At 40.2% G+C, this 14137-nt stretch overlaps 2 protein-coding genes across 2 annotated transcripts in view; both read right to left on the bottom strand.

The window, feature by feature from the left end:
• LOC310881661 (uncharacterized protein) overlaps positions 1-14137 on the bottom strand; it is a gene marked incomplete at its 3' end in the record, with an annotated part of 48479 nt that overhangs the window by 21875 nt on the left and 12467 nt on the right. The gene's annotated exons all lie outside the window — the stretch shown is intronic.
• LOC310881660 (uncharacterized protein) lies at positions 1060-13823 on the bottom strand. The gene is made up of 8 exons (XM_083799170.1): positions 13354-13823; positions 12020-12112; positions 11694-11781; positions 11247-11353; positions 5371-5564; positions 2991-3186; positions 2413-2458; positions 1060-1594 (listed from the first exon to the last, which is right to left on the bottom strand). The coding sequence occupies exons 1-8, from the start codon at positions 13696-13698 to the stop codon at positions 1458-1460; spliced, it is 1206 nt and encodes a 401-aa protein (XP_083655296.1). The 5' UTR covers positions 13699-13823; the 3' UTR covers positions 1060-1457.

The raw sequence follows: 14137 nt of genomic DNA, 5'->3' as shown, positions 1-14137 counted from the left end.
ATCAGCTACAAGTAACCTGGAAGTACTGAGGAGTCACAAAAGAGAATTTGCATTACATTTAAGAACAGCATGCAGCTTAGGACCACTGCTTTCACTGACTACACTAAGCCATAAAAAAGAATTGGATTCTTACCTGCCATCACAGCAATTATGGTTTATGTTGCCCCCAAAACACACACGGCAGTACCAGAACTGTGTCAACTAGCTTTAACAGCTTCCCCAGCTATTAAGTACAGTAATTTCTGCTTCCTTTTTTTTCTTGGAGGAATATTCTTTTGTTTCCAGCCTCACTTACTTACTATACACACTGTTAATTAGCAACTATTTCTCCATACTCATAGGGTTATGGAGTCCCTATGACTGGAAAAGACTCTGTACCCTTCAAGATAAGAACAGCATAAAGGCAGCAACTCGCAAGACTGCTCTAGCTTAAAGCAAAGCTTTCCTCATGGCTCTCATCTCCTTTGACTTGAGTACTGTCATCCTTCTACCAGAGCTTTAAAAACTTCATTACCACGAATGAAGGAAGACCAGAGCAATCAGAGAGGGTAGCAGAGGGTATAACTTAAGGAGCTGTTACTAGGATTTTTTTGTTGTTCCTGGTGGACTATTTTTCTCCTTGCCAGCAAGGAGGGAAAACCAGCAAGTTGTTTTCTCCAAGATTTTTTTTTTTTAGGTTTAAGAACACGGATTATGTTGTAGCAATTTCTTCGCTGTAAAGCGTCAGCTGAGAAGTCTAACAGTAAGAAGGGCAAGGGAAAACTGAATGCTGATGCAGAGAGTGCCAGCAGACATCATCCTCATTCCACGGGATGTTTGTAGCTATGGCAGTTGAAGTCTACACTTCCATATGCTTAACATACCCTATTTATAAGCCAATTTTAGCTGACCTAGCATGTATCAGTAGTACAGTTAGAGCCAGCAGCCTGCAGGAAAAAGTGGGCACAGGTGTTTCCATAGCAAGGCCTGTGAGTGTCTCCCATACATACTTCCAGTCTAAGCAAGCACATGAAAGGCTTGGCTTGTCGCTTACCTAAGGAACCAGGAAAACAAGGGAAAGCTAGATTTCGCTTGTGTCCTAATGCCCATATAAAAATAAAGACAGATGAAATACCCTTACTACCTTGTTAAATTCCATAAGCCGGAAGAGAACGTGCTGCACACAGGTACAAGTAAAATCCCTTGCTGGCAGGTTTGCAGATACAAATTTTTTATTTACACAGGCAAGTCTTATCTTTAAGATAAGACCCCATTTACCTCTTTACATTTCTCGAATATTTACATGACTTCATGATGCTCCAAGAAGGGAGTGATGAACAAAAAGATTACAGAAACTGTCAAAAGCATAGCAAAAAAAACCCAACCTATCATTGTGCTTTAAAACTTATGAGCTAGAATAATGTAGAAGAAATGTAGTTTTAGCACTTTGGTCCTAACGGTCATGCTCTAGAAGACGCTTAAATAGCAGAGGGGATTTCAGAAGTGACCGTATCCAGAGGTTGCCAGTGACAATTCATGAGTGAATCGTAGAGTTCTTCGCTTGTCTCCGTGAATTGTCTGTTCATTTCATCAACATCCAAGTAGAGCTGTGGATCTGAAAATAAAAGCCTGGTAAGTCCAAGTATCAAATCTGAGGCATGCGCACAAAAAAACTTCATGTGAAATGGCTAACAAAATGTATTTTAAGCTAAGTGTAATAAGCTATTAGATCTACTAATTTTAGTGAGGTATTTAGTCCTCTAAAATTTTGAGCCTCACAACTCCAACTTTTGGGAAATTTTATATTAGAAGGCTGGGACTAGAATTGTCTTTCAAGATAAAGACAAAGACAAGGTTTAAGATAGTAAAGATAACGGTTAAGGATAATCAGCCATGAAACCCTCCCAAGAGTCATTTAATTCACTTCTACGGCAATACACGTTACATAGGATAGTTTCTAAACACTAACACAAAATGCCTCCACGTGAGGAACTTTGCAAACCTTCCAGGACACAAATATGTTTTGTACCGTATTTGTAAGTGCAAGCTGAATCCTCCTTTTGGAATCTGCAACATAAGCTTTTACCTCAGGGTGGAGAACAAAGCTTTTGCATATTACTGAGTTTCTAATATAAAATCTGTTTAGCGGAACCAATACAAAGAACAAAATTCTGTATTAGACCATTTTCAAATGGGAATGAAGGCACAGGTACAAGAAACCTGCTGCGAAGCATTGACAGTGTCCCGTTTTACTTGATGCGGTCAGTGTATGCTGTATCAGCTTTAAAACCCCAGCTGATTGCAGATCAACCCCACAGAGGTTTGACCTCAGCTGAATTTTCAAGATGTTCTTCATCCAGTAGAGGTTGGCTTGTATTGTTAAAAGGCACAAGGATGGCTAAACTCAAGTGACAATGATAGAACCCTTATTACCGTCAGTAATTAGGTCATCACCGATATTAGTCATAACTGAAGATTCCTGAAAGACAGAAAAGGCTAAGTTTAGTCATAACTCATTTCAGAAAGCATCACAGATTCAAAGTGCTGCAGTCTCAACCCATTCCTTCTTCCTACAACTACAAGGATAGATGGCATTTTATCTACTTATTTTTAGAAGAAAGCCAATATTACAGTACAGGTTGGAAGGGACCTCCGGAGGTCACAACTAATACATTGACCACGATAAGACCACTTACAACAACTGTTTAATTTGCTTTAAGCAAAGCAAATCAGAAGAACAGGAACAGAAGAAGCGTACGCAATTATGCTGTCAAAACCATTCTTTGGTATGCGTGAACAAATAATGGTGTATAAATCACTAATTCTATGGATTTACTATTTAAGCACTTAAATACAAACACCTCTGAATGGAATCTGCTCTTTTAACTTCACACTAAGCAGAAAGCATGTTTTCAACTTCGGATTCTTTTTGCTGATTCACACAAATCTTTGTGTGTACAACATATTATCTGTGAAATATTTTCTTTACAGCAAGCGTGCACTATCTTTACCTCAAAAACAGCTGGAGCCATTAAAGAATCTCCTAAAGAGCAGTCTCCAACAGCTTGCATGCTGTCATAGGGAGCATAGGAGCTGTAGTTGTAGTCAGCGTAAGCATCGTAACTCCTCTGCGAGTAGTAGTTCTGGTAATCTTGGTAATAATCATTATAGTTGTATGACTGGTACCGCTGCAATTCTGCTTTCAGTCTGAAACATGAGGAGTTGCATACAGTCAGAGAACAAGAAACTGTAAACCCAGTTCTGAACTTAAACAATTTGTTAGCTTACATACTTCAAAGCTTAAAAGGAAGCTTTCCTAAACAGTCACCTAAGTGACAGCTTAAGTCACAGCTCAAAACCTCATTTCTATAGAAGCAAGCATCCTCACCTTTGCCAATACCAGAAGGAATTGTTCTCATGGATTAACTCCAGAGCCTTGACATGGTTACCTGTACACATCAAGTATTTTTAGCGTTGGCATAAGCAAGCTGCTGCTAAGTCTCTGTGCTTTGCTAAAGATTGATTTAAGACCAGAGACATTTATCAAGCACAGCTGCTTTAAAGATGCAGTCTTAACCCTTCTATCTTTTATTTGTTTAATTACTAGATCTTATTTCCAGAAAGAAGTGAATGGAGTCAGATTATCCATTTCAAAGAAGCATCTGACACTGCCTGTCAGTTTGCCATGTCTACCTCCACCTGCTCTGTTTTTTTGTTTGTTTAAAGTCCATTAAACATTCAACAGCTGCCAACTATACCACTCAGGTGAAGTCAGTCTTGCTTAACAACACAATCGCGATTCTCCAGCATGACGCCTTATTATTAGTGGGAGAATTACAAAATACGCTGGTTCTTAAGAAGAAAGGGCCAGCTGATTAGCTTTCACTACTTTCCCTTTCAAGATTTTCTCAGGGGCAGCTTCAGACTAATGACAAGAACCAAGACAAGTGCTATCTGTACTAAAACTGAGGTACACTGCATAAAGAACATTCAGATAACCCAGCTGCATATTCAAAAAAATCCGCTGTTTAGACTTGTCTTCACTGATTCTGTACAGGCAGACCTCCTGTGTTTGCAGTGTCCAGTTTCTCTGACTTGAATTGGGGATGCAGAGAAGTGAGTTCTATGCTTTTGGGGAAGAATACAAGCTGAAGGCATTCTGAAATAGCTTCCAAACTAAGCAAACATGAGGGACAAACTAATCCAATGGCTGGGTATTTCAATGCTAAGAGAGCACGGTACTCAGCCATTCAGAAACGTATTACTGATGTGTATTTTAATACCTACATTTGTTTCAATACTGCAAAGCTACACAAGTTCTAATAAAGAGGTAATCCATTGTCTTGTTACTGTAGTAAACAAACAGAAGATACATCATCTTAGGTCTTCTGCTTCCAACTGCACTCTTCCTACATACAGTTGTGTAGGGAAGGAAAATCTGAAAATACTGTTGACGTTCTTCTGGATAGCCGAAGCAAGAAAACATGTTTGTGGCTTATTCTTGTTTTCAAAATAAAACAATATTAATTTAATCAAAAAATTTTGGCAAAGAAGTTTGGACAGTGCTCTCTTGGAGAAGAGCATTTCCATTCTAAAGCAGAAGGAGGCAACATTTGCAGAATTATGCTAGGTAAACAGAAAGAGAAGTGTCATTTTTTACTATTTAACAGAACGCACAAGCTAACCTCATGAACATACTGAAATTGTTTATATGAAGTCCTGTTTTGTCAGTATCCTGGATCAAAGTTCATCAAATTTGGTATCAATTCTTTAACCGTTCAGAGACCTGAATTGCCTTAAATAAGTGATAGAACTGAGCCGGTAGAGTAAGAAACCCTCTCAGGAAGTGCTAAGCTTTAAACTCCCCATTGCCCTAAGCTCATGAAAAGCAAAGAATAGCATTCTAAACCTGTTCCAGTAATAACGCCTTTGGCTTTCTCCCTGCGTTCCCATTTTTCCCCCCCACTTCTTTCCTGTCAACCCACTGTAAAACTAGTTATGTGCTTCTCTCAAACTAGAGGGAAAGCTCTAAGAACAAGAACTCCCTAGCATATAAAACCACTTGTTGTCCCTTCTACCTTATGCAGGCCCAAACCTGAAAATATTTACCAATGCATTCAGCTTTGCTACTGTTGAGAAACAAGGCTGGTTACAATGGCAGCTAAGCCCAAGTTGCGCTGTCTGGCTAGACTTAACAGTTGGATTCCCCCAGCCATCCTGAAGCAGGTTGATGAATCCAGGGAGTCAAAACATAGGACTTCTGCATTTCTGGTTTTGTAGACTGCATCGTGTGTACAGCCACTACAGCAAGGGCCACAGACTTTCCAAAGGCAGAGCTACAAGAATCTGATTATTTAGAATAACTGTATCAATGCACAACTCCTTGGTTACCTTTTAGAAATTCCTATGCTCAGCCGGATTCCTTTTCCCCCCAGACCTGGTGCGTTCTGGCAGTCTTGCAGTGCCCTCATCTGATCACCTTGCTCACCAAATCTGACATAGGCATACCCTCTACTATTTTCAAAAGGGAGAAAACCAATTCTGGTATGCATAACAGTTACAAAGCTAACGAATTCAGTTTCTGTCTTCTACAAAAAACAGAAGATAGCAGCTACTATAGCTTCTATTACTTAAGCAACCTCTCTGGCATGTGCACGTGCACAGAAAAGGCTTTCACCAAATTAAAAAACTTGGGCCAGAAGCAAAAAGCTTATTCCTTGGTAGCATTAAGATGCAACTCACTGAGAGCCAGCAAAACAATACATTTTAAGTGCTCTCTGCGTAAGTAATCAGATTCCATATTTCTGCATATACAGCAGTTAATCAGTTAGCACTAACCCACTCCTTTTGGAGCCACAAACTTTATTGGTCACAAACACCAAGAGCTGGCTGTAATTATCTGAACCAGTATTAACCGGTACCTCTGAACTCTTCAAACAAAAATATCTTTCAGGTGCTCTTAGAAGAACAACATCAATTGCCTGCAACAATTTGATGGCTTTGCTAAACGGAGCACTGAAAAGCACAGTGGTACAGTTTCTTTTGTAGCCTGTTCAGAAATTATAGCCCCGTGCCTACAGCTTCAAATCAGGCCAAGCTTACCAGCCCAACTCTTACAGCTTAAGTTCACTGCACTCGAATGCCTTCAAGACGTGCTTTTAGGAGCCATGGAGAAGAACCCTCTGGTAAGACCACCATTATAAAGTACTGAGTGTTGTTTTACACTTAAAATAGAACTATCTGTTACAGTCATCCATCAGCTTTCCCTAGGCTGCTGCTCTCTCACTACTGAATGTGATCCTGCTCTCAGTTTCCCACTAACTTTTTCCCCCAGCGTTTATGGCCTCTTTTCATCTATGACACTTTTAAGGGACTACACCGTGTTGAAAAATGCTGGTTAACATTTCCTTTTACACAAGGTGCCTCATCGAATTTTCCTGACAAAACCAAACCCCAGAACCTTAACTAGAAGAGGAAGCACACAAACACACACGCCTCCCTGGCCACCATATCTCCCCAAAACATATCTGTTCAGTAACAGACCAACTGTAAGAATACTGCGATTAAAATCAGTATAGCTCTATACACTGCTTTTGTTCGGGATTACTAGCTAATGTCCTTCCCCTTACCCCTTCTGGAATTAATACTGAATTCTGTACTCCAAAACGCGGTTCTTAAGTCATACAAATGACATTTAACAATCAGAATTTTTCCACACAGTGATCCTCAATAAAAACTTCAATCCTCTACTGCAGTCTTTCAACAAATTAAAGGAATACAAAACTGGCTAATAACTGTTCAGTGATTTTTGGACCTTTGTAGCACTAGAGTAACAGCAGTACACTCTGCAGCATAGTTGCAAGTACGTGGGAATAAGATACTCTCTCTCATCTCTTTTTTTCTCTGAAAAGTGTGAGGCCTCTATTTCACCCTACTAAAGATTTTACCACCAACTGTACTGCTAGCATTGAGACACTGCAACTTCTGTGCTTGTATGAGATGCAGGACAGGTTCCTTAAGGTGTCGCAATTTTTTGTCTAAACCTAGTGTTGAGATCAAAAAAGGGATTGCTACTAATTGCGTACGTATCAATAACCAGGACAGAAGACATGCTGCATATAGGAATTAAACTTTTTCTAAAGCTCTAGTACATGAACATATCAAATCCCGCAGATTTTTTCTAGTATGGTTTCAGAGGTCTTACTTGATGGACATAAGCGCACAAGTGAAGACAAAAGATATTCTGTTTACCTGAAGTACATGAAGGTTTGAACTACATTCTAGTCCTGATCTTTCCAGTCAAAACTGTTTAAAAAACAACCCACCAAACAGTAAAACAAACAAGAAAACCCCATGCTTCCTCTCTACATAAAACTTTTCACAATTGTGTTTTCTGCCCACCACCTGGCTTTAAAAAGTATACGAACTTCTTTGAAAGATCATGTTTTTAGTCTGAACTCCAAATGAACAACGTGTAGGGCATGTAAAGAACAAGCACGTCATTAATGAAAGCTTTTCTCTAAAAAGGATAAACTTATTCTTGGGGAAAAGTGTGGAAACAGATGTTATCTAGGCAATATTCCTACAGGAAAAACGAATAATTTTGCCACACCTCAAAGGAAAAAATAATTGTGCTTAACAGGTAAGAAAATAAAAAAAATCAGAGCAAACCAAAAAATAAATCACAGAATATGCATCCTCGTTTTAATCATTAAGGATTACCTTTGAGCTCTGCTTTGGTGCTTGGCTTTGCACTTTCACAGGCTACACACTTCGTGGCCTCTGCTTTGTTTTGAACCAAGCAGGTCTCCCAATCCCAGCTTCCTTCAGGCTTCTTGAATTTGTCTAAATCCAGAAATTCTCCAGAAGGAGCAGAAAATGCAGATGCACTGCTACTGGTCACAGGTGTTGGACCCTCTGTGAGACAAACAAGACAGTTTACCATCCTGTTTGAACATGAACTATAAAATGAGCATTAACTTTTAAATTTGATTTGTCAAATCCCACAGAAATGTTCAAAACTACTCCGCAACTCCCCCCCCCGCCCCTGAAGAAAATAAAAGCCACCAAAAACCCACAAAGAAACAAAGAAACAAACAAAAAAACCAGAGTGGAACTCAAAGCTTCCAAACAACACACAACTCTGTTCAGCACACAAGCTTCTGCTGCTGTTGACCACAGTGTAACCTCCATAAAGAGGCCTGACAGGTGCCTTTTAAAAAAAAGGTGCCTTTTAAGAGAGAAGCAGAAGATAACGCTTCAAATTCAAAACCGGAAAGACAAGAATGGCTCTTCCCTTCCACAGCACACGCAGAAAACTTTTATCCTAGTATTACTTGCATCGCTCTTCCTCTTGACAAGTGCAACGTAACCGTGCAATTCACTGCACCATGGTCACAGTAAACCCCTCATTTCCAAAATTCCTCCTTGCAATGGCAAGAGCCTCAGACAAAGATGCCGACTGACCGCTCAGAGGTTGGAAGTCCAAGAGAATCAACTCTGTCTGAAATCCATTATCTTACCTCATGAAATTTCAGTCTTACCGCACAGGATGATTACAAAAGCCCGGTCTAGTCCATCTTAATTTGTTTCTTCCACGATATATTTGCACAGGTGTTTTTCGATGTAATGGCATGTTAAATGACATTTAGAGTCAAAGTTAGAATTAGAATCGTATTTTAAAAACAATACAACCACGCTCAAAATCAATTACGGTCACACACAATGGGAAACAACCCAGTACTGCCCTGAAGAAGTTACCCAGCGGGTCACTCGCTTTCTTGAAGCCTACCACTGACCTTCATAGGCATCTCTCTGCTTTAGCTTAAGACTAGTTAAGACTACACTGTCTTGAAATCTGGCTTCACATCTCCCCTCAATTACATACAAACGGTGAGTAGAGGCATTTTGGACACATTCTGTAATTTTTTTTACTTATTTTTTGAAAGAGAAAAACGCAGTCATTTTTAACTCTTTCTATGGAGTTCTCATTTTCGCCAGTGAAAAATCACTATGTTGTTTTTAAATTAAGTCACCCACTTCAGCCATCTTCCCTCACCAGCTGCAAAGCCGGGGGTATCTGCATTGATCCAGCTCCGTACTAATACATTTCACAATCAGTTCAATTTATGCGACAGGCTGGAACCTGGGCTGAGACCTCTGAAGTGCCTGTAAACCAATCCTGCAGACAGCCGCTAACCCATCAACCGTACCTGGGAATCGTGTTGCTTAAAATATTCCATATATGCAACGTACTTTTATTCTGTACAAGATTCACAGAGGCTAGGATGGAAACAACAGGAAAAAAAGGACCATACCTGGTTTCTCAGACTGACAGGCTACACATTTGTTATCTTCCGTCTTATTTGGTACAAGGCATATTCCACAGTCCCAAGAGCCTTTCGCCTTCTTAAATTTGTCTCCAAAGCCCAGAGTGGCTGTTGTGTCAGTGCTGCTCGAGGAGGATGTCACTGTCACCGAGCTGTCTGTGACCACTGGTCATGTCAGAGCAGGCATTACTCCCGTTCCAGGTTTTGGTGTCTCACATGCTACACATTTTGTAGCTTCCGGTTTGTTTTGGACAAGACATGTATCACAATCCCACGTTCCAGGTACTGTTTTGAATTTGTCTCCAAAGCCCAGCATCCCTGCTGGGGGCGCTGCTGGCTTTGAGGTGTCGCATTGACTTGAACTTACTGTCTGTTTCATACTCTCAACTGTTGAGGCTTTAGTAGCTTGACAAGTTACACATTTGTCCTTTATGTCTTTGTTTTGCAGAAAAGGGTCACATGTATCAGATTGCCAGTACGATGCTTGTTTAGAAGTCTCTTTACCTGCAGAAAAAGTTGTTATTGCAGGCCTAGTATAAACCACTGTGCTTGTTGTAGGTTGTGCAGACGTAGAAGAGCGTGTTTTCAACAATCCAAAGTCTAGGAAGCAAGAAAAAAAAGTCTTCCTGTTAGCGCAGCACCTCACTACATGTAACTAAGTGACTTTACTAGAGGGCAAAAATTTCAACCCAGGTGCCAATGGTTACAACTAGACATTCAGACCGAGCGCAACAGGAAGTCCCCAGAAATCTTATCTAAACGGATGAAATTTCATCTGCTGCACTGGGTCACAACAGAACATTTCGTTAAAGCTTCATTTAACTCTTTGTTTCCAAGCAAGCTTTAAATCAACATTTTCACTGGTCGATACAAGTACAAACAGACAGTAGCTGACTGAAATCTGACAGTCCAACGTGGAATGGAAATAATACAATTTGATTAAGACGCGATGCCCAATCGAATCAAATTTCTAAAGCTCCTCCTTCCGTAGCAGATGACTCAAATCTACTCCAGTAACTGTACAGAAGTTTGTACTCGGAGCAGCAATCCATGCGGTATTTTCCCACAGATGCTGAATATTAATTAAATAATAAAAACTCAAGACAATTGAACAACTGTCTAATTTTCTATAATCTTTTTCAAAATGCATCGGACACAGGACAACTCCTTATTTAAAAGGTGGCAATTTTAACAGAAAAGACAAGCTACTAATACAGAAAGACTAAAGGAAATGCATCTTAAACAGCAGCTCAAGTTGCTTGTAAATCTACATTGAACATAGTTGTTTTGTGGTTTGTTTGTTGGTTTTTTTTTAGTCAAAAATGAAGTCTTTGAACAATGTGAAAAACACACTTTATGAAACTGTTGAAAACAATTGCAATTGCTTAAAAACAAAATTCAGAAAAGGGTTTTTAACGTAAAACACTCCACTTCTGTTTGCAGTTTAAATTTTAATCCACAGGAGCCATTGTAAGCTAAGGCCCAAAGATTCGCAGCTTTCGCCATGTATTTGGAACTGAAGCTCTTTCCTATTCTTTCTTCACCTGGGCTGAAGGTGGGACAGGAGTGTTGAGCTTTACAAACATTTCCTTTTCAATTCCACAAATTGTATTTACTTAAAATGAAACACCGATTATCTGGCTAATTCTCTTAGTACCTCATTTACAATTACATCCTAACACGTAAAGGAGATGCAACCCATCTGCTTTTCATCTTGCAGTTTTACTTCCAGCAACAAACACCACTTAGAATAGAAGGGGGCAGATGCACCCTAACAAACGCAGCGCTTAATGTAATGCTCTCCTACATTCATATTTATAGCAGATACTCTATTAACCATAAGTCGTGTGTTGGTTTTTTTTTAATAAAAAATGCTAGCGTATTTTTTGCAGCATCTTTTTAAAAGGAGTTCATTATCTCTCCAGGATTTTTTAGAACGTCTAAGACGCTTCCTTCCTTTAAGACGTGGGCAGTGGTGAAGGGACCACCAGCAAAATCTTTGACCTCCTCTTTCTGTGTGTTGATGTTGGTTGAGGTGGTGGTGTCTTTTGAAACAAAAGAAAACAAAAACAGCTTTCACAATGTGACCTAGTTAGAGCAGATTATACTCACTTTTGTTAGAAACAAGAATTTCCAGCTTTCATGCTTCTCACATAAGACTCTTCACAAATTCTACTTACTTTGCAATGCTTTATGATTACAAGCAAAACAAAAAGCAACAAAACAAAAAAAAAATATAAAAGCAGATCTGTCACTGGAAAAATACTGCAGAAGTCCAACACTGCCTGGAATTGCTAGCATGCGCAGACAAGACAGATTGAAGATTTAATAAAGAAAAAAAGGAAAATCAGCACTTCAGATCTGAAGTGCTAAAGTTTCAGTTACCTAGGGTAAGAAAGGGCGTCACTGGAGTACCACTGGGTCCAGAAAGTTCTGCCGATTTTACAACGGGAACACTAAATGTAAACCCAATCTGCTATGAACAAGAGAGGTTTTTCAGATTCTCAAGCCACAGGAACTTCAATCGAATGCACACACAAAACCAAATCTGAAAGCTGCTCTTCACATTTGTAGCACGCATGCTGAATGACAAATTATAAGCCAGAAGCCTACATACTTTTCTCCATTAAGGCAGATTCTGCTTTAGTGTTCTGCAACAGCCTACTAAATGCCTAAGAAAAAAAGTCAAGCTCCTTTATTATTTTACTTACAGAAGACGTAGGTAGCACTTCTGCCTCAGTAGATTTCACAACTGGAGATGAAAACGCGAACTCAGGACTGCTAACAGTACCTGCTGGTTGTATCTGTATTTTCAAAAGAATTAAAGGTTTATATTTAAGAGCAACAACTACCTGAATTCACTACCCAACAGAAGTCCCGCAGTGACGTCGAAAAACCTGATGTTTGAGTTATTTTGCAGATAAAAGTAATAATAAAACACAGGGAAGTTTCCAAGTGGGTATAGGACAATATCTTCAAAACCAAATTCCAGAAACTGAGAGGAAAAGCTGGAGATGCTACTTAGGTCTAAATGCACGGAAAAGCAAGCCAGGAAGCTGAAGAACGGCAAACTCAGCCCAATGATACTCCAAGAACTTCAGCAAACACCTCAACATGTTAAAGCAGCTGTCTACTTCAAACCATACAAAAAATATTTCAAGTACTCTGGAACAGATTAATGTTTATTTTATTGCAATAATATGCCAATTATTGCACCCTAGGCTCATTCTATGTGAGGCTTATATGACCACGTTACCTCTAATTTAATAACTTAAATAAAGTTGTGGTTTAACCATTGCAGGCAACTAAGCACCACACAGCCACTCGCTCACTCCCTCCAAGTGTAACAGGGAAAAGAACCGGAAATAAAGAAGTAAAGTTGTTAAATTTGAGGTAGCATTAATGACTCATCGCATGTAATGGCTACCTGGAAAGACAAATGCCATAACCCTGTACATACTCCCCACTCCTTCCCCTTCTTTCCCCCAGCATTTATTGCTGAGCACGATGCTAAATGGTGTGGAATATCCCTTCGGTCCTCTGGGCTCCGCTGTCCTGGCTGAGTGCCCTCCCAGCCTCTTGTGCATCCCCGACCTCCTCGCTGGCAGGGCAGCGTGAGAAACAGAAAAGGACTTGTCACTGTGTGAGCACTGCTCAGCAACAGCTAAAACACCAGTGCCTTACCAACACTGTTTTGCTCACAAATCTGCAACACAGCATCATCTACTACGAAGAAAATTAACTCTACCCCTGCCCAAACCACTATAAATAACTTGGCATAAAGTCCACACCCCCCTTCCCCCGCAGACTTCCACAGCATTTGAAGCAGTTATACAATCACGTTAAATGGGAGTTGGCAGGCTCTAAGACTGAGAGAAGCAGAATCAAAACATTTATGCCTTTTTCCCCAAACTGGCATACAACCCCAATTCATTCAGCTGCGTAGAAACTAATATTTGTTAGTTTCATGAGCACCACAGAAAAAGTCAACTCGCAATAAAGCAGTATACTCATTGTAAACATTATTTATAGCATAAAGATTTACCTTGCCCGCCGCCGTCGCTGCTGCATCTGCCATGCCTGCCGCCTCCGTTGAATTTGCCACGCTTGTCGTTGCCGCTGTTGACCTTGATATGTCCTTTGTCATCAGTAGATATGGCATGCCCGCCGCCATTATTGGATATGTCAAGCCTGAGGGCACTGTTGAACACGTTATGCCCGACGTCGCTGTTGTATATATCATGTCCTCCACCTCCTCCTCTGATAGATCTGTCAAGTCCTCCACCTCCGATGGATCTGTCATGCCCTCCACCTCTGATGGATCTGTCATGCCCTCCACCTCTGATGGATTTGCCATGCCCGTCGCAGCTGCTGGAGTTGCCGTGCTCATTGCTGCTGTTGAAACAGCGCTCGGTGACGCTGAGACAGCGCTACTACCAACGAAACTAGAATTGAACTGAGGCAGCGATGCAGCACTGATGGGTAGGGGTATGTTCGGTAGCACTGGTTCCTCCACTTCCTAAAGTTGCAAATTTTAATTTTTCTTATACAAGACATACTACTTTCTCACCCCATCCCACCCAATTTATTAACAAAATTAAATAGAACAAAAATCCATACAAATTAAGAGAAAGCAAGTTTCCAGAAGAAATCCCGATCTCCCCACCTCTGTCTACCACGTCATTTTAATTTATGGCAGGCCTGCTTCCACATTATACTCTATTCAACAACTGTACAGCAAGAACACTGAAAGTTAACTCAAAACCTGTGCAGAACAGAGACGCACAGATCACATTTTTTTTCTTTCTTTTCTATACTTTAGTCATCAA

Source organism: Anser anser (genome assembly GCF_964211835.1).
Source record: "Anser anser genome assembly, chromosome: 14".
Classification (NCBI taxonomy): domain Eukaryota; kingdom Metazoa; phylum Chordata; class Aves; order Anseriformes; family Anatidae; genus Anser; species Anser anser.
This window is presented reverse-complemented; position numbering and strand designations above follow the sequence as displayed.

What these genes read in the sequence shown, in the direction of transcription:
- LOC310881660 (XM_083799170.1), bottom strand. Translation starts at nt 13,698, where the DNA reads ATGAGCACGGCAACTCCAGCAGCTGCGACGGGCATGGCAAATCCATCA. An exon ending in GACGCCCTTTCTTACCCTAG is followed by an intron (nt 11,354 to 11,693) that starts GTAACTGAAACT and finishes TTGTTTCAAAAG; the next exon opens with ACACCACCACCTCAACCAAC. An exon ending in TGATGACCTAATTACTGACG is followed by an intron (nt 1,595 to 2,412) that starts GTAATAAGGGTT and finishes TTTTATTTTCAG; the next exon opens with ATCCACAGCTCTACTTGGAT.